General features: G+C 48.4%; 2 protein-coding genes across 5 annotated transcripts; both read left to right on the top strand.

The window, feature by feature from the left end:
- Nucleotides 1–1,552: 1,552 nt before the first annotated feature.
- LOC310701287 (uncharacterized protein) lies at nucleotides 1,553–11,868 on the top strand. Of its 3 annotated transcripts, none has more exons than XM_083491952.1 (5): nucleotides 1,559–1,829; nucleotides 3,510–4,239; nucleotides 6,773–6,908; nucleotides 8,263–8,514; nucleotides 10,612–11,868. In XM_083491952.1, exons 1-5 carry the CDS (start codon nucleotides 1,792–1,794, stop codon nucleotides 11,523–11,525), a joined length of 2,070 nt encoding a protein of 689 aa, XP_083348078.1. In that variant the 5' UTR covers nucleotides 1,559–1,791; the 3' UTR covers nucleotides 11,526–11,868. The 3 variants fall into 3 exon arrangements, with proteins under 3 accessions (XP_083348080.1, XP_083348078.1, XP_083348079.1); XM_083491953.1 differs by having other exon boundaries at nucleotides 1,560–1,829; nucleotides 3,438–4,239; XM_083491954.1 differs by lacking the exon at nucleotides 8,263–8,514 and having other exon boundaries at nucleotides 1,553–1,829.
- A 4,454-nt stretch (nucleotides 11,869–16,322) lies between these two features.
- On the top strand, nucleotides 16,323–23,351 carry LOC310701451 (uncharacterized protein). 2 transcript variants are annotated; one of them, XM_083492292.1, is made up of 4 exons: nucleotides 16,323–16,524; nucleotides 18,004–18,798; nucleotides 20,127–20,256; nucleotides 22,477–23,351. In XM_083492292.1, the coding sequence occupies exons 1-4, from the start codon at nucleotides 16,348–16,350 to the stop codon at nucleotides 23,148–23,150; spliced, it is 1,776 nt and encodes a 591-aa protein (XP_083348418.1). In that variant the 5' UTR covers nucleotides 16,323–16,347; the 3' UTR covers nucleotides 23,151–23,351. The 2 variants fall into 2 exon arrangements, with proteins under 2 accessions (XP_083348418.1, XP_083348419.1); XM_083492293.1 differs by having other exon boundaries at nucleotides 16,391–16,528.
- The last annotated feature ends 1,162 nt before the right edge of the window (nucleotides 23,352–24,513 follow it).

Here is a 24,513-nt window from a genome sequence, read left to right as displayed (position 1 = left end):
AGAAAGAAGATTCCACCTAAACATTAGGAAGAACTTCCTGACAGTAAGAGCTGTTCGACAGTGGAATTTGCTGCCAAGGAGTGTGGTGGAGTCTCCTACTTTGGAGGTCTTTAAGCAGAGGCTTGACAACCATATGTCAGGAGTGCTCTGATGGTGTTTCCTGCTTGGCAGGGGGTTGGACTCGATGGCCCTTGTGGTCTCTTCCAACTCTATGATTCTAGGTTCTTATGTTCTTAAATATTATTTAATAGGGATTTCCCTGGACATTACTGGGATTTTAAAGATGGAATTGATGTCCGGGGTGGAGGCAATTTCTGAAAGGTGGTGCTTTGTCCTGGATCTGTCCTGGCTAGTCAATCGAAAAAATAGCCATTTTTGTAGGAAAGAGCTCAACAAACTTTGGGGTTTGTCTTAAAAAGCTCAGTCACTTTCAGGGTGTCCTGGTTTTTACTTTCTGAAATATGGCAACCCTATACAGTGGTACCTCGGGTTAAGTACTTAATTCGTTCTGGAGGTCTGTTCTTAACCTGAAACTGTTCTTAACCTGAAGCACTTTAGTTAATGGGGCCTCCTGCTCCGCTGCGCTGCCAGAGCACTATTTCTGTTCTCATCCTGAAGTAAAGTTCTTAATCCGAGGTACTATTTCTGGGTTAGGGGAGTCTGTAACCTGAAGTATGTAACCTGAAGCGTATGTAAGGGAATGTATGTAAGGGAAGCATATGTAGGGAACCCCCAAAATGACCATGAATTTGGGAGCAGAGGAAAAAGGTGGGCATGAGTGTCTGGGGAAGGGCCAGGGGGAAAAGACCCTGCTTTCCATGCACACCTGGCATCTTCAGGTATGGCTGGGACAGAAGGTTGCTTTGAAATCCTGGTGAGCGCCTGCCAGTCAGTGCAAGCACTACTGAGCTAGGTGGACCAATGGTTTGACTACATCCCTGTAAAGGAAGAGGACCACCTGCTTTGTCTTGGCGCCTCCAGGTAGGGCTGAAACATGGGAAAGTTGCTGCCAGTCCGTGTGGGCAATACTGAGCCCGGTTGGATGCCATGGTTTAGCTCAGTACCGGGGCAACCTGCTGTGCTCCATATACCAACGCGCAGCATTTCCAAAAGGTGAGGACGTCACCGGTCTGGATCTGCCGCTGCCGGCCCGTGCAGGCAACACTGCTCTAGGCGGACCAATAGAGAGCATGCGCCTGCGCGCAATGAAAGGTAGCGGCTCCTTGGCCAAAGAGGGAAGGGGAAAGCATTCGGGCGGCTTGGTGTTCTCACTTCCGGCTCCCAAGTGCCTGCGCTGCCATATAGGGGGCCATAGGGATGGGTGGGCGTTTCATACAGAATATCAGACCCGCTCCCCCCCCCTTTCTTCATCGGTTGTCCTTCCCGTTCAACGGAGAGCCAGAAGTAGGGGCTGCTCCCCCAAAAGGCCCCCTGGCAGGTGGAGAAATAAAAAGGCTTTTGCACCAGGTGCAGAAAGTAGGAGCTTTTTGGGGTGGGCGCAGAGCCAGGATTTGGGGAGGGGGATCCCTTTCCCTCCCTCCCTCCCTCCCTGGAAATGGCGATCTGGAAAGGACGCCCCTCTGCAGAACTGCCTGCCATCCATGCCGGCTTCACTCCGGAGTGAGCCGCGCGTTGTGCAATGGAAACAAAGCGCGCCTCCCCTTTGATTCGTCCCCCTTTGCAAAGCTGGGCTGAGCTCTCCTCCTCCTCCTCCTTCCAGCCCTCCTCCGGAAACTGGTTTATTTTAATTACGCTCTCCAGCTGGGAGTTGGTCGCAGAGGACACCTTTGCATGCAGAAGGTCCGGGGTTCAAATCCCGCCGCCTCCAGGTAAGGCTGGGAGCGGGCTCTTCCTCCCTCCCCCGCCCGCTGTATTGGGGAGCGGCTGCCGGTCAGTGCAGATGGTGCTGAGCTGGGCGGACCTAACGGTGCATCTCCGCAGGAGGCGGCTTCCTGCGCGCTCCTTGGGAAGGGGGTTGAGGTTCAGTGGGTAGAGCATCTGCACTGCATGCAGAAGGTTTCAGGGTTGATCCCCGGCGTCTCCTGATAAGGCAGGGCTTCGATCTGTAGAGCCGCTGCCCGCCAGTGTAGGCACTATTGAACTAAATGGACTCAATTGTGGGCTTGGGAAGTCCGTGGAAGGAACAGGGACGGGGTGAGTGGGAGTGCAGAAGCAGGAGGTCCCTGGCTGGCAAGGAAGGAGGAGGCAAAGGAGCGGGTGTCATAACAGTTGGTTTCGTAATAAGTTTCCAAAGGAGTAGCTGTGCTATAGTTTAGTCCAGGGCGTATATTGCTAGACTTCAACTCCCATTATTCCCATTCTGGCCATGGCGGATGAGGGTCATCTAGTTCAACTCCCTACAATGCCAGAATCTTTTGCCCTAGTGCGCATAGCCAAAAACATTTTGGGTTCAATAGGATTGCCAACGTCTTTTTTTCCTGGACGCCTGCCCCCTTTCTACCCCTTTCACAAATAAAAATAAAATTGCCAAGTCTGTAAAGCTGAATTTGCACCAGTTAAATGTGGGCTTCCTGCAGCAGATCCAATTTCGTGTGGCTGCCATTTGTAAATAGTTATAGTACAGTTGTAAGTTAATGTTGTTGTTTTTAAAATTGTTTTTATTGAGAATTTCAACATAACAAATTATCAAAACATATCTTCTTTTCATTCCCCCCATTTTCCCCTCCCTCCCTCCCCCCCAGACTTCCCTCAGCTCCTCTCTCTGATTTTTCAACAAATATTATTCTCTGCATATTATCAAATTATCATGATCCTTAAATCATCTGTCTATTATGTTAACAATCAGTAAATTTGTGTATGTTTATTCAAAGTAAGTCAATGTTGTTATAATGTAATAATAATGGGGAACACTTGGCCGAAGGTCAAAGGAAAATGGAAAAGCCTCCCCATTGTCTTTTCGTTCACAAAGCCTGTCTTAAGGGTATGTCTGTGTATGAATAGGGTGAGTCTGTGACCTGGCTCAGGAACTAAGTATTTATCATTGCAAAAGACTGGCCAGGCTCCCCAGGTAATCCAATCAAGTGACCATTAACAGGTAATCTGCCAGACAGGACATAAACAACACACTCAGATTTCTGCTGTAGACCGCCTTTTCTGTGATGTATGTATGATGTTTCTGGGGGTGGTCTTGGACTCCAGGGCAGGCAATTTAAAATGTCTATATAAGGGCGGGCACACCTTTGTTCTGGGTCCTCTTCCTCTCCTGCGTGTGAGGGGAGCACCCTGTTGCAACAGTTCAATAAAGATCAGGCTTACTAGCTGCTTTGCTTCTCAATATTCTTTGATTGGCTTCTGTTATTTTCTTCTGCCGATAGGGAACCCACTTAAGGACTCTATATGGGCTCTTGGATACCCCATAAGGGAAGAAGGGCAGATCTTGTTTACAACATCTCTCATTTCTGTTTTTCCCCTCACAGGAGAAGTGCCTTGGCTTGTGGCAGCCTCAGCTGCTGTTGCACCTGACCCCATTCCCCTCTTATTTGACCTAGAGACTGCAAGAGAGTGGCTGGCGAGGAAATGGACGTCACGCCGCCTGTGTGGGAAAGGGTGGCGGGAGCAGGACATGCCCCCGGCCCTAGAGGACAAAACCGGAGATCCGGAGAACAGATTAAGCAGGAACCAGAGGACAGGCTGCACCGGCACTGGGATGCCCAGCTGCAGGAGTTCCTGAGGACCCTGGAGTCTCCCCACTCTGGCTGGGGGGTCCACCAGTTGCCGGAGGGGCCCACCCCCTGGGACGACGCCAAGGGCTTCCTGGCCTCCTTCGAGCAAGTGGCCCAAGCCTGCCGGTGGCCCAAGGAAGAGTGGGCGGCCCGACTCCTGCCGGCCCTCAGTGGAGAAGCCGAGCGGGCCGTTAGCCGGCTGGAGGGCCGGGACAGAGAGGATTATGGGAAAGTGAAGGCGGCCATCTTGCAATGGGACAGCTTCCGGAGGGAGACTCGGCGCCAGCGCTTCAGGCGCTTCTGCTACCAGGAGGCCGAGGGGCCGAGAGGGGCTCACCGCCGGCTGCTGGAGCTTTGCGACGGGTGGCTAAGGGTCGAGAAGCACACCAAGGAGCAGATCCTGGAGCTGCTCCTTCTCGAACAGCTCCTGACCGTCCTGCCAGCGGAGGTGCAGGGCTGGGTCAAGGGACGGAGCCCAGAGACCTGCTCCCAGGCGGTGGCCCTGGCTGAGGATTACCTGCAGAGGCAGCCAGAGGCCGCGAGGCAGCGACCACAGGTGAGAGGGATCCTGAGCAGCCCGGGATCAGGGCAGGGCAGATTTTCGCCTGTCCTGATGTAGAAGGGAAGAGGTCCAGATGGCATTCTGTGGTGGGACATTTTCCCTATCCCTATCTAGGCAGAAGAATAGATTTTGCTGGGTTTCAGGGGCCGCGGCCAAAGGCAGGGGACTATCTTAGGTGTCGACAGTTGCCGTCCAGCTGCTTTGGATGGCTTCAGTGGGATTTCAAAGGGCTTTAGAAGCGCCTCAAATGTTTAAAATGCCGTCCGGCGACTCCCGGAGTCCTTATCTGGCTGGGATATAAGCTTGTTTTCTGGGAGTGTATCTTTTCCCCTTATTATTTTTTTAAAACTCCTACTCACTCTTCTGAGACGCACAGGAGACTTGCTTCAGGCGCCATCTTCTTACCGGAAGTCCCCCTATCCATTTCTGAAAATGTATTTTTCCACAAAGAGGAGGGTGGCAGAGAGAAGGGTGTGGTAGGAAAAAATGGGCATCAGAACATTTTCCAGGGAACCCACGTTGCTGTTTTTTTCCTTAAGATTCCCAGGTTCTGAAACAAATCTCATGAAATCATCAATGTAAATATCCATGAGTTCATAAGGTGTCGTCTGAAGCATTATATGTTATAGGGTTGCCATGTTTCAAAAACTTTTGGTAAAGTCCTTGAGCTTTATTTTTCTTTTTTCTTTTTGGCCAAAGCTGAGCTATTTTTAAGAAAATTCTAGACTCGGGTTGCCCTATATCTGGATTTTTGCGGACCTTTCAACAATTTGCGCCCGGACACTGCTTCCGATTGCAGTACTCTGGCTATGTCCTGGAAATTCCGGTTGTATGGCAACCCCAGCATATTGCAGCATATTGGAATGGGGGGGTTGATGTTGTGTACATTTAATGTACATTTAATGTATGCATATATCAGTTTTTGAAGCGCCTTGCAAAATCCGAAGCTTGCTGTAATTGCTCCAATCATCACCTTTCACTATTCTCGTGTATGGCTGCACGTCCTTCACATACAGTGGTACCTCAGGTTACATACGCTTCAAGTTACAGACTCCTCTAACTCAGAAATATTACCTCGGGTTAAGTACTTTGCTTCAGGATAAGAACAGAAACCGTGCTCCGGCGGCGTGGCAGCAGCAGGAGGCCCCATTAGCTAAAGTGGTGCTTCAGGTTAAGAACAGTTTCAGGTTAAGTACGGACCTCCGGAACGAATTAAGTACTTAACCTGAGGTACCACTGTACATTGATTTGTCCCTTTCTGATTCTTGCACCTCAACCTTATTTTTCAACATGATTTATTTGTTACTCCAATAAGTAAGCGCTTCGGTTTCCGTGGCTCTGAGCTGACATTGGAGACATGCATAGGAGTCATCCTCTGTCTCATCTTGTTTCTCCACCCTAAAAAGATATTTTGGCGATCACACAGGGTCCCCGGACGTTTCACCATCTATTGATCCCTGTGCCACCACTTTATTTCTCTCTGCCACCACCCAGGCCCTACCTGGTACAATACTGAGTCCAGTCAGGGTTAAATTGGAACATAAACATCTGCTTATTTATTGCAAAATAAAAAAATTCCTTCCAGTAGCACCTTAAAGACCAACTAAGTTAGTTCTTGGTATGAGCTTTCGTGTGCATGCACACTTCTTCAGATACACTGAAACAGAAGTTGCCAGATCCTTCTATATAGTGAGAAGGTGGGGAGGGGTATTACTCAGAAGGGTGGTGGGAATGGGAGATTGGCAGATAGCTGAGATGAGCCTGTTGACGACTCTTAACGACTGCAATAGGTCTTACAGGAAAAGGCAAGGGGTGAGAAGGTGAAAAATGGCTAAGTCATGTATAATGAGATAAGAATCCAATGTCTCTGTTCAGACCAGGTCTCTCCATGGTTTTAAGCTTGGTAATGAGTTGCAATTCAGCAGCTTCTCTTTCCAGTCTATTTCTGAAATTCCTTTGTAGTAAAACAGCTACTTTGAGATCTTGTATAGAATGTCCTGGGAGATTGAAGTGTTATCCTACTGGTTTCTCTGTTCTGTGATTCTTGATGTCAGATTTATGTCCGTTTATTCTTTGGCGTAAGGTTTGGCCTGTTTGTCCAATATAGAGAGCTGAAGGACACTGTTGGCATTTGATGGCATATTTATTTATTGCAGTTTAACAAGCGTGTGGTTTCATAAATGGTATCGGTCAATTGCAATCATGGGGTGCCTATCCAGACCTATAACTTCTGCTACCTGCTCTCACTCACTAAACCACCTCTCAGAAATTTACTTGTCTTCCTAGCCCCTAACTGCTCCTGACTCAGCTTATTTCTCTACACTAACTCAACCTACCCACAGACTCTATCCCAGTTCACTCCCACTCCAACCAACCTCCCAACAAACTCCACCTTTCGCCCTCCCAGAGCTGGTTTTATAGTCTCTCTGACTCCACCCCCTGGGTTCTGATTGGGCAACCTGTTTAACTATTTCACCTCCAGCACCCTCATATGTTAATGTCACATATATCCTTGGTGCAATTTCAGGGGCTGAATCCACTGGAAGAAGAGGCGGTGGGAACAGAGTCCTCTGAGGCGGAACAGACTTTGTCTGACCTTGGGTGGAATGTGTTTGGCCAGCGGGCCAAAGAGGAGCGAGTCAGCAGGGCTGCTGAGCTGTTGGGTAAGGTTGCCTGTGGGTTTAGATTTTGGGTTTGTGGAGGTTTGTGGTTTGGCTTCAGCTATGGCTGCATACACACACACACACACACACACACACACACACACACACCGGAGCTGCTACATTTACATTACAGGAATTTGAAGACTCTTAAATACCGCATTTTTCCGTGTATAAGACGCCCCATATTTTTAGGGACTCCAAGTTAAGAGAAGTAGGGTGGGGATTGCCCCGTGTATAAGAAAACCCACAGTTTCCCACATAACATTGAAGTAAAAAAAACCTAGTCTTGTACACGGAAAAGTACGGTATCTCCTGGAAGTCACATTCGTAGTTTCTTGAGAAAGGTGAAGATTAGACAGTGGAAGCATTTTAAAAGAGCTGTATTTAATAAACATTGCTCCTTGTCCAAAGAGGTCCAGGAAAAGTTGGGCTTCTATTATAAAGTACAGTGGTACCTTGGTTCTTGAACTTAATCCATTCCGGGAGTCCATTTGACTCGCGAAATGGTTCGAAAACCAAAGCGGGCTTCCGATTGGCTGCAGGAGCTTCCTGCACTCAAGCGGAAGCCGCGTCGGACGTTTGGCTTCTGAAAAACGTTCACAAACCGAAACACTCACTTCCAGTTTTGCGGCATTCGGGAGCCAATTTGTTTGACAACTAAGCCGTTTGGGAACCAAGGTACCACTGTATAACAAAGTATTATTCTATAATATATATAATAAACGCTCTCAGAACAGTGATCTGAAACTGAGGAGCCACCACCGTGAAGACACCGATCCTGCTGGCCTCACCCCAGAGGGAGGAGACATGCAGAGATGGCCTTCTGCTGAAGATCTTTAATCCACCCTAAGAGTCATGACAGCATAAATAGAAGCTGAAATAAAAATGTAATAACGTCAAATCAGCATTTCTACTCCCATTTTCGGATCGCGTTTGTTATTTTTTATATGCATTTTTTTTAAATGAACCGCTTCTAAATATTTTAACTTTTTATGGACAATGTTAACGTTTCTTGTAGACCTCTTAGAATAAATTGAAATAGGCGCCAGACAAGCCTCTGTGGGGAGGGAATCTCAGGAACTGCCACAGACCCCTGTCACAAACATCTTAGGGACGTCAAACAACTGATCTAAACTGATCTAAACAGCTGAGAGGGTCAGTAGGGAAGGAGACACTCTCCCAGAGATTTGGGGCCTAAGTCCCAAGTCATTCAAGGCTTTAAACACTAGCGTGAGCGCCTTCAGTTAGCCCCGGATATGAACTGGCAAGCAATGGCAGTTTCCTGGTCTTCATTTCTTAATTCCACATTTCCATTTACGCCCAAGCAAATGACCTCCCTGCTTCTTTTCTCCAGCAACGAAAGGTTGGATGAATGTAAGGAAGGAGGAGAAATGTGCAGAAGAGGATTCGAAGGAGGCAGAACCAACTGGAACATCTGTGGAGCCAACGGAAGAGGATGTTTCCCCGAATCACAAGCAGGGAGGCCTCCCAGGAAGTCAGCTTGGGCAAAAGGAGCAGCAGGAATCTTGTCTGGAGAGCAATGAACAAACCTTGCTTTGTGGAGGAGACGACACCGAAATCGCTGCCCAGCGACAAACCCGCCCTGGTAAGAGACAGGATGAAGGGTTAGGGAACTACTGTTTTTTGTCAAAGCGACATCCCCTCAAAGGGTGATCTTTTGGGGGATGAAGCCAGTGATTTATTCTACAAGGTGCAACCGGAAAGTTGGGTGAATGGCCACAGAAATCGGACGGCAATAAATATTTGAACACACAGGCCTTACAAGCCTTCAAAGTAAGCCGCCTCGGATACATTGCACCACTGACAACGTTCGTAGAACTGTTGGAAACTTCTGGATAATAATAATAATAATAATAATAATGTTATTTATGTCCCGTCTTCCCCAGCCGAAGCCGGGCTCAGAGTGGCTAACATCAGTAAAAGTAACACAGTTTACATAAAATCACAATCAATTAATTGAAATACATTCTAAAATCAATTCATTCTAAAATGAATTCAGAGTCAAATTAATGGCAACCATTGGGCTAGAGTTCTATGAGGATTACAGAAGACCCGGTGCCTTGGCCAAAGGCCTGGTGGAACAGCTCTGTCTTGCAGGCCCTGTGTAAAGATGTCAAGTCCCGCAGGGCCCTGGTCTCTTGGGACAGAGCGTTCCACCAAGTTGGGGCCAGTACTGAAAAGGCCCTGGCTCTGGTTGAGGCCAGCCCAACCTCCCTGTGGCCCAGGATCTCCAAGTCCTCTTTTTGTACTGCTTTCCGTTCCCTCGTCACAGCAGCTTGGACGTGTGAAATGTTGGGAAATCTGTGCCCTTTCAGATTTCAGTTTTGGAAAAAGGAAGTAATCCAATGGGGCCAGATTGGGAGAATATGGAGGGTGGGACAGCTCAGTAACCTCAGTAACAATTTCACGTGGAATATGCAATTCTTCCGCCATCATTCGGATGGACAAACACCGATCCCGTATCAATATCCAGACGGAGGGTCACTTCAATAGTTTGCTGCCCTTCATGGAAACCTTAAACCACTCATACACCGTCTTTCGAGTTACAGCTTCATCTCCGTACACAATTGTGAACGTTTCGTGGGTTTCCGATGCCAATTGTATGTTTGAATATTTCTCGCTGTCCGATTTCTGTGAACATTCACCCAACTTTCCAGTCACACCTTGTATTTAAGAAAATTTAGCTAGAGGTGGGCAAGGCCAGAGCCAGAACTGTTTATGGAACTTCCCCTTTTTATTTTATTTTTCCCCCATGCACTGGGTAAACATCTTAATCAAACTATCCACTACAGCCCCATGGTCTTGTTTATGGTACATCGTCGCCAGTTCAGACCCAGTAAGTGCATAGATAGACAGATATGAAATTTGGATATTATTTTTGCCCCAACACGCACCACTTTACACTTTAGTAAAAAATCACAGGTCACAAAGCCCATCCTTGGGTAACTCTTTCATAGAATTGTACAGTTGGAGGGATCCCCAATTGTTATCTAATCCAGCCCCCTGCGTTGATAAATAATGGCAGGAAATGTTTCTTTCCTAGGTTATTACACTGTAGTATGTAATTTTTTTTGGTATTCTTGCAATAGCTTTTCACTTTTCACCAATTCATGTATGATTTTTACTAAGTTTTCTATTTTACAATTTGAAATATTCATTAAACAACCTGAAAATTTGTTTACACCGTAGAATTTACAGTCGTACCTTGGTTTTCGAACGGCTTAGTTGCCTAACAAAACGGCTTCCAAACGCCGCAAACCTGGAAGCAAGTGTTCCGGTTTGTGAACATTTTTTGGAAGCCGAACTTCCGGCACAGCTTCTGCTTGAGTTCTGGAAACTCCTGCAGCCAATCGGAATTGGCGCCTTGGTTTTTAAACTGTTTTGGGAGTCGAATGGACTTCTGGAATAGATTAAGTTCAAGAAGCAAGGTACCACTGTATTTTAATGCTGCCAACATTTTCAAGTGTAGATAGTTCCCCCCATATATTCAGTAAACATTTCCCAATCTTCTATAAACATATGTTCTTCTTGCTCTCTTATTCTGTATGTTAGATCCGCAAGCTACGCATATTCCATCAGTTCTTCTTTAGGTGGGGCCTTTCGCCAGTTCGGACCCCGCGAGTCTTCCCCTTAGTGAAGACTAACAAAACGGCTTTGGGTGTTTTCCCCCCTATTCCGACAGGTTATGATGACCAGTCGAGGGAGTGTGACGAGAAATACGGCCGATTGGACTGTCCAGAGGACCAGCAGGATGGCGAGCACCCGGGAACAGCAGCAGAGAGGGTCTCTCAGCCCAGACGCGAGAGGGCCCCGCTCCAAGAAGAGGCTTTCCGGTGTGGCGACTGCGGGAAGAGTTTCAACCGCAAGCAGAACCTCCTGAGGCACAATCTGACCCACACCGGGGAGAAGCCCTTCAAGTGCGCCTACTGCCCCAAAAGCTTCGTCCAGGTCTCCGACCTGACCCGCCACGAGAGGACCCACACGGGTGAGAAGCCGTTCGGCTGCTCCTTCTGCGAGAAGCGCTTCAACTGCAACTCCAACCTGCTCATGCACGAACGCATCCACACAGGCGAGAAGCCGTTCATGTGCCTGTCGTGCGGGAAGACCTTTGTCCAGATCTCCGACCTGACACGCCACGAGCGGACCCACACGGGCGAGAGGCCCTACGGCTGCTCCTTCTGCGAGAAGCGCTTCAGCTGCAACTCGCACCTCCTGGTGCACCAGCGGATCCACACGGGCGAGAAGAAGCCGCACCAGTGCGCCACCTGCGGCAAGAGGTTCAGCTACCAGTCGGTGCTGCTGGCGCACATGACGGTCCACACGGGCGAGAAGCCCCACGCCTGCCCGCACTGCGGGAAGCGCTTCCATTCCCGCCCGGGCCTCATCCGCCATAAGAAGAGCCACGCGGGAGAGAAGTTGGCGCACAAGTGCTCCCATTGCGCGGAGAGCTTTGGCCTGCGGCAGCAGCTCATGCTCCACGAGCGGACCGCGCACGCGGGTGCCAAGCGATACCATTGCTCGGCTTGTGGGAAGAGCTTCAACACTCACACCACCCTGGCTAGGCATGAAAGAATTCACAAGGGGGGAGCCACATAGTAGTAATTGTTGAATAGTGGGTAGACATAGCAGACAACCCATCAATTTCTCCAAAGCAGCTCTTTATTTGTAAGCTGGAACAGAACTGAACAGCAAACAGCTCAGCCGGCCTGCTTTTATAGGCAGCCGGCTATCAACATTGTAGCAACAACAACCTAGGGTTTCCCGCCTAAAATAACTGACGTGGACCTGAGTGAAAACTCTACACCATACTCCTGGTGGCCAGTGTGAGAACTTCAATTAATAATAATAATAATAATAACAATAACAATAATAATAATAATTTTTATTTATACCCCACCCTCCCTAGCCTAGGCCGGGCTCAGGGCGGCTAACAACCAATGATAAAACAAGTTGAATGAATACAACTTAAAAACAAGATTAAAAGTAAGCCCAGGGGTACCCCTAAATATCGGGGAGACCACCTTCTTCCCTACAGACTCTCTGGAGTGTTAAAATGGGCAGAGGGGACCCTGCTCTGGGAAGTCCCTCTGCCGTCAGACGTTTGGGGGGTGGCAGCCTTAGACAGGGCCTTTTTAACTTTGTATTTTTATATGGTTGGATCCCACCCTTGTGGCAAAGGGCAAGTGAGAAACCAAATAAGTAAATAACTGTGATAATGTATTTTGCACGAGTGTGTGCTGTTGTGAACCTGTACTTGTTTTTTTCCCTAAATGAATATTTCCTTGAGCAAAAAAAAAAAAAAAATTGCCTTGGGAATTTTGTTTGTGTTCATTGCTCATTTTCATTTTTTCACTTTTACATACACACACACTCTTGCGAACCGCCCTAAGACTTGCGGGTATAGGGCAGAACAGTCATAACTTGGATCTCATACGCCTTGGTACTCGGACGTTTTGGCTCCCGAACGCCCCAAACCCGGAAGTGACTGTTCCGGCTTTCGAACGTTCTTTTGGAAGCCTGACGGGGTTTCCGCAGCTTCCGATTGGCTGCAAGAGCTTCCTGCAGCCAATCAGAAGCCGTGCTTTGGTTTCCAAACGTTTTGGAAGTCGAACGGACTTCCAGAATGGATTCCGTTCGACTTCCAAGGTACGGCTATATACAAATTTAATAAATAAGAAAAATTTTAAACCACACCTGTAGAATAAATATATGATATTTCAGTTTTAAGGGTGAAGGGCGAGTTGCAGCAATTGAACCGTGATGTTTCAAGCACATTAAAATCAGACAAATAAGGTGGGTTCTGAAAATATACTTCTTAAGTTTCAACACCCAAGGCAAAGAGGTTGAAAGACAGGTGTCAGTCACAAGCTCCTGGGAGGGTCTGTGTCTGGAGACCAGACCTGGAAACTGAGGGGACTTCCTCAGAGGAATATCAAGGAAAGAAGGACCACCCAGCAGGAGAGGCTGGTCCATGAGGGAGAATGAGTCACTGCTCCCCCAAACTCAGCCTGCCCTCGGCCCATCCACACCTGCCAATCTTCCCTGTACCAGGTCCAGGTGTAGAAAGTGGCAGCCAGGCTGCTGATGGGGGCATCTGCCTAACATGTGGCACCGTGGTTTAGGTTTCTGTACTGGTCGCCCATTGGCTACTGAGGAAGGTTAAAGGTCCTTGTCTTAATTTAGAAAACCCAACTTAGGTCCAGGGCACCTCGGGGACCGCCTGAACCCTTAGATGAGGCATAGAAAAACTTGGCCCTCCAGATGTTTTGAGACTACAATTCCCATCATCCCTGACCGCCGATCCTGTTAGCTAGGGATGATGGGAGTTGTAGTCCCAAAACACCTGGAGGGCTGAGTTTGCCTATGCCTGGCCTTAGATCCTAGTTGCAACACTGAGATCGTACACAGGAGCATCGTTGGCAGTTCCCTGAGCTAATGAGGCTCATTTGACGGCAACAAGAAACTGAACCTATAGTGTCATCGGCCCAATATTGAGGGTGGCGCTGCGGTCTAAACCACTGAGCCTCTTGGGTTTGCCGATCAGAAGGTTCGTGGTTCAAATTCCCACAACGGATTGAGATCGCATTGCTCTGTCCCAGCTCCTGCCAACCTAGCAGTTCAAAAGCATACCAGTGCAAGTAGATAAATAGGTACCACTGTGGCAGGAAGGTAAACGGCGTTTCAGTGTGCTCTGGTTTCCATCACGGTGTTCCGTTGCTCCAGAAGCGGTTTAGTCATTCTGGCCACATGACCTGGAAAGCTGTCTGTGGACAAACGCTGGCTCCCTTGGCCTGAAAGCGAGATGAGCGCCGCAACCCCATAGTCGCCTTTGACTGGACTTTAACCGTCTGGGGTCCTTTACCTTTTTACCTTATTGAGGAATATTCTGCCAATAGAGATTCAGCAAACATCTTCTGCTTCATCGTTACAATAATAATAATTTATTATTTTTACCCCACCCATCTGGCCGGGTTTCCCCAGCTACTCTGGGCAGCTTCCAACAAAACACTAAAATACAATAACCTATTAAACAAGGGCTGCTGAAGACTTTCCTATTCCACTAGATCCATGCCAGTAATTTGGAATACCTCCTTCCACAACGGATACCTGCTTTTTTTTTTTACTTTTTAATGTTTTAATGCATTTCTGTTGTAAACCGCTTTGATGTTTCTACGAATAGAATATATTTAAATGTAATAAAATTATACAAACACATGCATATATACATATGAACATGAGAAGAGCCTGGTTTCTGGATCAGGCCAAAGTGGGCCCATTGAGCCCAGCATCCTGTTCTCGCGGTGACCAACCACATGCCCCCAAAGGAAAACCCGCGAGCAGGATCCGAGCACAAAAGCATAATTCCCCTCCTGGTATTCAGAAGCGTTACTTCCTCCACGGAGCTCAAGGTGGTCTATGTAGTTCTCTCCCTCTCCATTTGATCCTTGCAACAACCCTGGGAGGCAGGTTAGACTGAGAGTTGGTGACAGCAAGTTTCATGGCAGAGTGGGGATTTGATCACAGTCCATTGCAGTAACCACTACACCACACTGTCTCTCTGTGTGTGGCAGGCTCAGTAGGTTGGAGCAGGTGCTGACAACGCCAAGGTTGCAGGTTCTATCCCTGTATGGGACAGCTGCATTGCAAAGGGTTGGACTAGAACAGTGTTTCCCAACCTTTTTTGGGCAAAGGCACACTTGTTTCATGAAAAAAATCTCGAGGCACACCACCATGCCAGATGGGGAAAGGTCACTTTTTACCTATGTAAAAAAAAATAAAAAAATAGTAACAGCATAGAAGGTAATGGTAAGCTATAGCTTGTTTAGCTTATACCTAAATCCGACACTGATTGGTCTCCCTTCCAAGGCACTCGAGGTCCCACATGAAAGCGAGCCCCCAGCAAGGCCTCAACGGCCTGCAAGGCGCTTCCCCTTGCGAGTGGGAAACGGACGGGCGGCGGCCCGAGCACGACCTGGCGCCCTCTCAGCTCAGCGAGCACGACCTGAAAGCTCTGGCCGCCTCCCTGCACGCCCTCCCAGACCTGGAGTACGGCGGCAGCAGCGCGCCTCCTTCGACGGGCCCCGACGGCAACCGCGAGCGGCCCCGTCGGCGGGCCTCGGCGGCGGACCTCCTGCAGGACAGCTCCGGCTTCGCGCCGGACTACGAGGGCTTCGAGTACCGGGGCGACCCTTACGAGGAGGTGGAGCCGCTGCGGAACCTGCCCGCCTTCGAAGCGTGCTCGCCGGCCTCGTCCGAGTCCAGCATCGACACCTGCTTCCTGAGGCCCGTCCACTTCACCAACGAGCCCGGCAGGACGGAGCACACGCTGCAGCCGCTGCCCAAGAGCGCGGCGCCGACGCCGCAAGCCAGCGGCACCTACAAGCGCGAGGTTTTCCGCAGCAAAGGCAAGCAGCTGAGCCGCTCGCTCAAGGAGTTCCCGCGCAGCAGCGGAGGCGGCGGCGGCTCTGAAGGCATCGCCAGCACCAGGCTGTACAGCACCCGCAGCAGCAGCAGCAGCCGCCTGCCGGCCCCGACGGAGAGGGGCTTCCCGGCCCACGGCGCCCCCTCCGCCGCCTCCCGGAGCTCCCAGCGGCACCACTTCCCGCCGCCGAGAGGAGCGGGCGACCAGCCCAGCTTTCTGGAAGTAAGGAGAGCAAAAGGCAAGGGCAAAGGCGCTTCCTAGCCAGGGTCTAAGCATGCCTATGTGGGGCACGTTACAGCCCCGTGACGTCAGCGCCACGCAGGCAGCCAGGCAGGCAGACGGCGAGAGCCCCGCGCTGGGCGGCCTCTCCTCGCCGCCCGACTCGCCTGCCTCCCTCCCACGGCACACCAGGCAACGTCTCGCGGCACACTAGTGTGCCGCGGAACACCGGTTGGGAAACACTGGACTAGAAGATCCTCAGGGATCCACTTCCAACTCTGAAATTCTGGGATAATAATTATTATTATTATTTATTCATTCATTCCCTGCCCATCTGGCTGGGTTTCCCCAGCCATTCTGGGTGGTTCCCAGCAGAATATTAAAAACAGGACAAAACATCAACATTAAAAACCTCACTAAACAGGGCTGCCTTCAGATGTCTTCTAAAAGTCAGATAGTCTATGCTTCTATAATTCAACATTTCCTATTCAAAAAACATTTCCTATTTAAAACCAAAAGGAACCAGCACGAAATGTTTAGAATGATTTAAACGCAATCAATCAATCAATCAATCAATCAATCAATCAATCAATCAATCAATGTATAGAATAGATAAAATGCACATTTCCCCGCTTGTGCTCTACCCACTATGCCTCACAGCCACGCGAGGGCAAACACCCGCAACCCACTCAAAGTGTTCGAAGAGTTAAAAGCAGCGAGCTCCTTGCGAGTCCTAGAGGGGTTCTGGGAGGTGTGTTTAGGCTTCCTAGGGTGGAAATGCGGAAGTGGGTGTGCATGTTTTGGTGTGGGGATGTGCAAGAGAGAGAGAGAGAGAGGCAGGCGAGGCAGGACGTGAAAAGTCACAATTTCACTTCCTGTGTGCCATTTCTTCCTCTGCAGCTGGTTGGAGGCTCTTATAGAGAGAGAGAGAGAGAAAGTGTGTGTGATTTGGGGGTGAGTTGTTGGAAATTGCTTCAAATTGTGGATTGTGCTTTTTTTAAGGGGGAGGAGAGATGCAAGAAGTTAAGAAGCGAGAGCGATTCCTTCGGTGGCTGGAAAGAAACGAACAGCCAAGGTTGCAATGAGCAGGTGCCTTGCAACATTTGCAGCCCCCAGCAGCTCTAGGTTAGGGCAAGCGATGCCCACTGCACCCCCCCGCAATCCTGGCAAGCCACTGGCTGTCATTGACGACAATGCACATGGACCCAGGGGGTCTGACTCTGTGCAGCTTCCTGGGTTCCAGTGCAGAGAAATCCCAGTTGCTGGAAACCACAGCAGGAGGGGGAGAAAGTGCTCTTCCCCTCAGCTCCTGCTTTCCCACAAGTTGGCCACTGTGAGAACAGGAGAGGGGCCGCTGGCTTGATCCTGAGGGCTCTTGCGAAAGTCAGACTAGGATAATAGCGAGCCAGGTTCCAGCCCTCCTCCCTTGGGCTGCTTGCTTTCTCTTGGCCCAGCCTACCTCCCAGGGCTGTCGCTAACATGAGAACATGAGACAAGGCTTGCTGCCGGATTGGGCTGAAACATAGCTGTCAACTTTCAGATTTGAAAATAAGGGATCAGCAGCCTCGAAAATAAGGGATCAGCAGCCTCACCTGTCCCAGGGAGCCTCAAAAATAAGAGATCAGCAGCCTCACCTGTCCTGGGGACAGTCTACAGGATATCTAACAATCCAGAAAGCAGCGGGAAACGGCACTGGAATAAGGGGATTTCCCACCAAAAAATGGAAGGTTGACAGCTATGGAAAGACAGCAGCGGCCATTGTCTTCCATTTTGTAATGTAGCCCCTTGGAGGAACAGCAGGTATAAGATGTGTCAGGTGATCCTTATGATGTTTATTTTGGAGCCATGAAAAACTGTGCTGTCTGATTTCTGGGGAGCAGAACTGTCTTAAAGGAACAGATAGGTAGCCGTGTTGGTCTGCCATAGTCAAAATAAAAAAATTCCTTCCAGTAGCACCTTAAAGACCAACTAAGTTAGTTCTTGGCATGAGCTTTCGTGTGCATGCACACTTCTTCAGATACACAGTGTCTGAAGAAGTGTGCATGCACACGAAAGCTCATGCCAAGAACTAACTTAGTTGGTCTTTAAGGTGCTACTGGAAGGATTTTTTTTTATTTTGTCTTAAAGGAAGAGGGGCAGGCCAGGTTGTATTTTTCTGGACAGTTGGCAATTGTACATTGGGGTCTTCTCTATGTTTTTTCTCCTCAGATCATACTCTGTAGTGTGTTTTCATTCCTGTGGGCTTATTTTGTTCAGTTTTCTCAGTAAAGTGTTGTTGCAGGACCTCTCTCCAGACTCTCGTCTGCCTTGTTTGAGTGTCTTTGCTACCATTTCAAATAAATCACTCACATTTCTCTGAGACCTGCGTCTATAGGGCAGCATATAAATTTAGTAAATAATATTAATAATGATATAAATGCCTCTTTTACCCAGGGAGCCAGGACGTCCTGTTCAGCCCCCTCTGTGATCTTGCGCGAGAGGCTTGCGCCAGGGATGAAAATGGAGGAGCCAAGCCAAGCAGCCCCCAAACCGGTGGAGGCAGCAGAGAGTGTGAGGAAGCCCCACCAGAGGGGCTGCATCCGGGAATTCCTGCAAAAGATGCCGTCCCAGCACCAAGTGAAAGAGGAAGGAGGGGAAGGGATCCTTCAGCGCTGGGAGGTCCAGTGGCAGGAGTTCCTGAAGGAAGTGGAGTCCCCTCACGTGGGTTGGGGGGTCCTGCAGCCGCCAGAGGAGCCCACCCCCTGGGACGACACCAAGGCCTTCTTCGCCTCCTTCGAGCAAGTGGCCGAAGCCTGCCGGTGGCCCCGGGAGGAGTGGGCAGCTCGGCTCTCGCCGGCCCTCAGCGGAGAAGCCAAGCGGGCCTTCCGCAGGCTGGAGGGCCGGGACAGAGAGGATTATGGGAAAGTGAAGGCGGCCATCTTGCGCGGGGACGCCATCAGCCGGGAGAAGAACCGTCAGTACTTCCGGCGCTTCTGCTACCGGGAAGCCGAGGGGCCGAGAGGGGCCTACAGCCGCCTGCAGGAGCTCTGCCGGCGGTGGCTGAAGGTGGAGAGGCACTCCAAGGAGCAGATCCTGGAGTTGCTGATCCTGGAACAATTCCTGACCATCCTGCCTCCAGAGATCCAGAGCTGGGTCAGGGAACGGGGGCCAGAGACCTGCTTCCAGGCAGTGGCCCTGGCTGAGGACTTCCTGCTGAGGCAGCAGGAAGCAGAGCAGCCAAAACCTCAGGTGAGCTCCTTTCTTTGCTTTACCCAAGTTGGGAACAGATGAGCAGCCAGTAACCTGGGGAAGGGGGGCAGGTTTTTAATTTTTTTATTATTCATTAAATTTCTATACCACCCTTCATCCAAGGATCACAGGGCTGTTTATATTATAATAATAAAAAATACATAACATAATAACAAGCAAACATAATAACAAGCAAAACAATTTTTAAAAACCCGTAGGGTAAAAGGCCGTTGATTGTTTAATTAGCCAAATGCCTGGGGCTGTAAAGGCTGCAGATAAAGTGAATCAGATGGGCGGGAAATTTTGTAATTGGTGTTTTGTTTGGTTACTTGTCATTGACCATAATAAAATGACTTGACTTGATTCGGTTGGCCATTAGGTAGCTGACACATTTCCAACCACTGTCCAACCAAAACACAGCCATCCATCGAAATGGTTGATTCTCCAAATGTTGCAGTGCATTTCTACAGCCAAGTAACAGGTACAAAAATTGTGCTGACTCTTACTGTTTATTATTATTATTATTTGTTTGTTATATATATTACCCCTTATGTGTAGACCTCAGAGGGGTTCACAGCATAAAAATACAGTGGTACCTCGGGTTACATATGCTTCAGGTTACATACGCTTCAGATTACAGACTCCGCTAACCCAGAAATAGCACCTCGGGTTAAGAACTTTGCTTCAGGATCAGAACAGAAATCGTGCTCCGGCGACGCGGCAGCAACAGGAGGCCCCATTAGCTAAAGTGGTGCTTCAGGTTAAGAACACTTTCAGGTTAAGAACGGACCTCCGGAACGAATTAAGTACTTAACCCGAGGTACTACTGTACATTCTAAAAACACAAAATATGTAATAAAAGCATGAACAAGACCAAAACAAACCAAGAATCCTCGCTCTCCCCCTCCCAAAAACATAGGATTATAGGATGTTAATCAGCCAAAGCCCTGGTGGAAGTACGCCTAAAGCTGTATAATGAAGGTGCCTCCCTAGAGAGATCATTCCACCAATCATCATCTTGATCAAAACCCAATATATAGATATATTTAAAATAAGAAGAACCAGTGAACCTATGTAAAAATGCGGAGAAAGGAACTTGAAAGACTGAGAAGGTGAGAATAATAAAGGACAACATCTCCCATCCATAATTGCAAACCTTTCCTCTGTTGCTCGTGTGATCCCTTGCTGAAAAGCTGATGGGCTGGAGGGGAACTCAAAGGGCCAGAGGAAGTCTGGCAGAGGGCCGCATGAAACTTGCGGGTCGGGGGGTTCCCCCTCCCACCCGTGCCCTAAGTCCTGTCCTTAGAGAATCTCCTCTGCTATTTCAGGTAAGCGTGCCGTTTGAGGAGGTGGTCCTGAGCTTCTGCGAGCCGGAACTGGTTCCTTCTGACCCCGTCCACCGGCAGATGCGCCGGGAGACCAAGCAGGAAGCTGAACACGGAGAGGCCCTCTTGACAGGTGAGGATGGCAAAGGTGTGTCTTTTTTTTTTTTAATGATATTTATTAAAGTTTCAAAAAAGGTTACAAAACTAAGAAACAGGAAGAGAGAGAAAAGTACAAATTGCGGAAAAATAAAAACATTTAAAAACAAATCAATCTTTCCATATCTTGTCTTTCATTTACTTGTTTCCCTGACCTCCTCACACCTCCCTTTTTTGTATTCCAGTTCAGTTAGTTAATTCAGCAAATCCTTTCCCTCTTTGTTTTTATCCTAATCCTTTAATTAAATATATTATAACTTTGGATTCTCACCTGTTAACAAACCATTTTTACATACTCCTTTATAACAGTGCTGCTAAAACCACCTAACTTCATTCTGACATCATTCTAACATTCATTAATTTTTCAGTATTTCTGTAAATAGTCTTTAAATTTCTTCCAATCTTCTTCCACCAACTCTTCCCCCTGGTCTCGAATTCTGCCAGTCATTTCCGCCAGTTCCATGTAGTCCATCACCTTCATCTGCCATTCTTCCCGGGTGGGTAGATCTTGTGTCTTCCAATACTTCGCGAGGAGTATTCTTGCTGCTGTTGTAGCATACATAAAGTTCTATCCTTCTTTGGCACCAATTGGCCGACTATGCCCAGGAGAAAGGCCTCTGGTTTCTTCAGAAAGGTATATTTAAATATCTTTTTCATTTCATTATAGATCATCTCCCAGAAAGCCTTAATCCTTGGGCACGTCCACCAAAGGTGAAAGAATGTGCCTTCAGTTTCTTTACATTTCCAACATTTATTATCGGGCAAATGATAGATTTTTGCAAGCTTGACTGGTGTCATGTACCGTTCTTCGGTCAAGGGTATACGATAGCTGTGTTCCCCTGCTAGAACCTCCAAACAAGCTCAAGGCAAAGGTGTGTCTTAAGGCGCTTGGAATAGGTTGGAAGGTTCAGGACCGCCGAAAGGATGTCCTTCTTCACTTAAGCTCATAGTTAAGCTGCCTCATTCCCACTAGGCAGTGTTGGCCCCCAAACCTGGGTGCCTTTGAAAGAGGATTAGACAAATTCATGGGCGGACAAGGGGATCACACCCCCTTTAGTCAATAGATTGACAATATGACAACGAAAGGTTATTTATGTAAGGTAAAAGGACCCCGGAAGGTTAAGTCCAGTCAATGGCGACTATGGGGTTGCGGCGCTCATCTCGCTTTCAGGCCGAGGGAGCCGGCGTTTGTCCACAGACAGCTTTCCAGGTCATGCGGCCAGCATGGCTAAACCGCTTCTGGTGCAATGGGACACTGGCGGAAGCCAGAGTGCACGGAAATGCCGTTTACCTTCCCGCCTATTTATCTACTTGCACTGGTGTGCTTTTGAACTGCTAGGTTGGCAGGAGCTGGGACAGAGCAACAGGAGCCCATTGCGGGGATTCAAACCGCCTAGCTTACTGCAGCCCGTGTTTTGTTAGTCCAAAAATGGAAAACGAGCAAGGTCCCAACTAAAGAAGAATGGCAACTTAAGCTGATGGAATATGCACAGCTTGCAGACTTAACATATAGAATAAGAGAACAAGAAGAACATACGTTTAGAAAAGATTGGGAAATGTTTATTGAATATATGGGGGGAAATTATGTACACTTGAAAATGTTAGCAACATTAAGATAAATTCAACATTGCAAATAAGCTTTGATGGAAGGAATAATGGAATACTGAATGGTTTAGTTTATGTAAAATATGCAGGGATTTATGATATGCAAAATGAACCATGGAAAGTGAAGAAGGGAAGTCACTGATATTTTAAGGATGTTTAAATGAATATTCAAAAGTGTAAAACAGAAAATTTAATAATATATATATTCAATAAACATTTTCCAATCTTTAAACCTATGTTCTTCTTGTTCTTTTATTCTATATGTTAAATCCGCAAGCTGCGTATATCCCATCAGTTTAAGTTGCCATTCTTCTTTGGTTGGGACCTCGCTCGTTTTCCATTTTTGAGCTAACGAAACACGGGCCGCAGTTGTTGCATACATAAATAACCGTTTTTTGACACCTGGGAATTTCCGTCTGAAGTATCCCCAACAAAAAGGACACTGGTTGTTGTTGTTTTTAAGTACTTTTAAACATTTTTTTCAGTTCATTATACAATTATTTCTCAGTACTCTTTTACCCTTTTACAAGTCCACCACATATGAAAAAACATACCCTCAACCTCTTATCTGAAATTTTATTTTCCCGTTCAGGAGCTAAAGGGTGGACAAAGCTCAACGAAGCGGAGAGGTACGCCCCGGAAGATCGCGAGCATCTGTCACCACGTGGGACGTCGGTTTGGGGAGCAGGAGAGGACGTTTCCTGTTTCCGCGAGCAGGGAAGCGCTCGGGGTGGGCACCAGGAAGTGGACTTGGGGCGAGAAGTCGGTGTGTCTGTCCCGTTTGGGGGCACATTCCAGGATCTGAAGGAGGATGCACACCAGCGGAGGAGTCACACTGGTAAGAGACCAAGCGTCTGTACCACGTATAGGAAGAGGTTCGGCCAGAGCGCAAACCTCCTTAAGCACGAGAACATCCACTCGGGAGAAAAGCCATTCAAGTGCTCCGACTGCGGGAAGCGGTTTGGCCAGAAGTTCCACCTTCTCGGGCACCGCAAGAGATGCGAGAGCGAGAGGCCTCACAAGTGCCCCACCTGCGGGAAAAGGTTCTCTCGCAGCTCCTACCTTAACACTCACCAGAGAATCCACACGGGTGAAAGACCCTACGAGTGCTCGCGGTGCGGGAAAAGCTTTAGCCAGAAAGCTAACCTTAACACGCACCGCAGGATTCATACGGGGGAAAAACCCCACGAGTGCCCGGTGTGCGGGAAAAGGTTCTCTCGCAACACTTGCCTTAATAGACATCAGAGAATCCACACTGCGCGCTAAGCTGTAAAGATGGCATGGACTGCAGGGGGGTTATTTTTCCATGGCTGCGGGGCGAGATGCAGGAGATCAGTACTGCCAATGAGTGATTGAGTGGATTACTCACCCGGGCTAAACTTCAGTCGCAAAAATGTCCTGTGTTTAGACATTGTGTAATGCAGGAGCATTCAGTTGCTAACACAATAAAGAATATTCTCCATTCCTTCCATGGCTATTTTGATTTTTGATTTATTTATTTTTTGGGAGAATTGTATGTGCACACACAACCAAAAAACAAGAGGCCAGAGCAACTCTCCTCGAAGGAAAGGTTACACCCTTTAGAGCTTTTTAGCATAGAAGAATAAAAAGTGAGGAACATGATGATAGAGGGGTATAATATTACGCAGGTTTTGGAGAAAGAGGTTTTTCACCCTCTCTTATAAAATAATAATATTTTATTATTTGTACCCCACCCATCTGGCTGGGTTTCCCCAGCCACTCTGGGCGGCTTCCAACCGAATATTAAAAACAATACAGCGTCAGACATTAAAAACTTCCTTAAACAGGACCTTCAGTCGTCTTTTAAAAGTAAAATAGTTGCTTGTTGCCTTAACATCTGCTGGGAGGGCATTCCACAGGGTGGGTGCCAACACCAAGAAGGCCCTCTGCCTGGTTCCCTGTAACCTCACTTCTTGCAGCGAGGGAACCGCCAGAAGGCCCTTGGCGCTGGACCTCAGTGTCTGGGCAGAACGATGGGGGTGGAGACGCTCCTTCAGGTATACTCAGCCGAGGCCGTTTAGGGCTTTAAAGGTGAGCACCAACACTTTGAATTGTGCTCGGAAACATACTGGGAGCCAATGAAGATCTTTCAGGACCGGTGTTATATGGTCCCGGCGGCCACTCCCAGTCACCAGTCTAGCTGCCGCATTCGGGTTTAGTTGCAGTTTCCGAGTCACCTTCAAAGGTGACTAGAACTTGTGGACACCCAATGAAGCCAAATGTCAGAAGAGTCGGGACAGGCAAAATAAGGTACTTTTTCACTCAGTGCGCACAGTTAAACTACAGAACTCCCTCCCACAGAGGCAATGAGGCCCCCAGCTTGGCTGGCTTTGTGAAGAACGTGGACAGAGGGAAGTTCTTCTTTCCTGCCCATAACACTAATGTCCAGCGAAGCTGAATGGTGGGAGATCCAGGCGAGACAAAAGGCAGGACATCTTCATCTGACATACACAAGAAATGGCAGCATCTGGTTTTGCAAAGGGAGCTGGAGAAATCAGTGGAGGTTAAGGCTATCAGTGCCTTCTTTGGCGATTCCTCATAGCTGAGTAATATTGTCTTCCAAGAATACGCTTTTAACAGTGAGTCCATAAGTGACTGTGGAGGCCGA

The sequence above is a fragment of the Podarcis liolepis genome, assembly GCF_965112155.1.
Source record: "Podarcis liolepis genome assembly, chromosome: 2".
Taxonomy (NCBI): Eukaryota; Metazoa; Chordata; class Lepidosauria; order Squamata; family Lacertidae; genus Podarcis; species Podarcis liolepis.
The sequence above is the reverse complement of the archived record's forward strand: the minus strand, read 5'-3'. Positions and strand labels throughout refer to the sequence as shown.

Coding starts and splice junctions, on each gene's coding strand:
- LOC310701287 (XM_083491952.1), top strand. CDS start 1,792: ATGCAGAAGGTCCGGGGTTCAAATCCCGCCGCCTCCAG. Junction 4,240..6,772: donor CCGCGAGGCAGCGACCACAG/GTGAGAGGGATC, acceptor GTGCAATTTCAG/GGGCTGAATCCACTGGAAGA. Junction 6,909..8,262: donor CAGGGCTGCTGAGCTGTTGG/GTAAGGTTGCCT, acceptor TCTTTTCTCCAG/CAACGAAAGGTTGGATGAAT.
- LOC310701451 (XM_083492292.1), top strand. CDS start 16,348: ATGCGGAAGTGGGTGTGCATGTTTTGGTGTGGGGATGTGCAAGAGAGA. Junction 18,799..20,126: donor CAGAGCAGCCAAAACCTCAG/GTGAGCTCCTTT, acceptor CTGCTATTTCAG/GTAAGCGTGCCGTTTGAGGA. Junction 20,257..22,476: donor CGGAGAGGCCCTCTTGACAG/GTGAGGATGGCA, acceptor TTTCCCGTTCAG/GAGCTAAAGGGTGGACAAAG.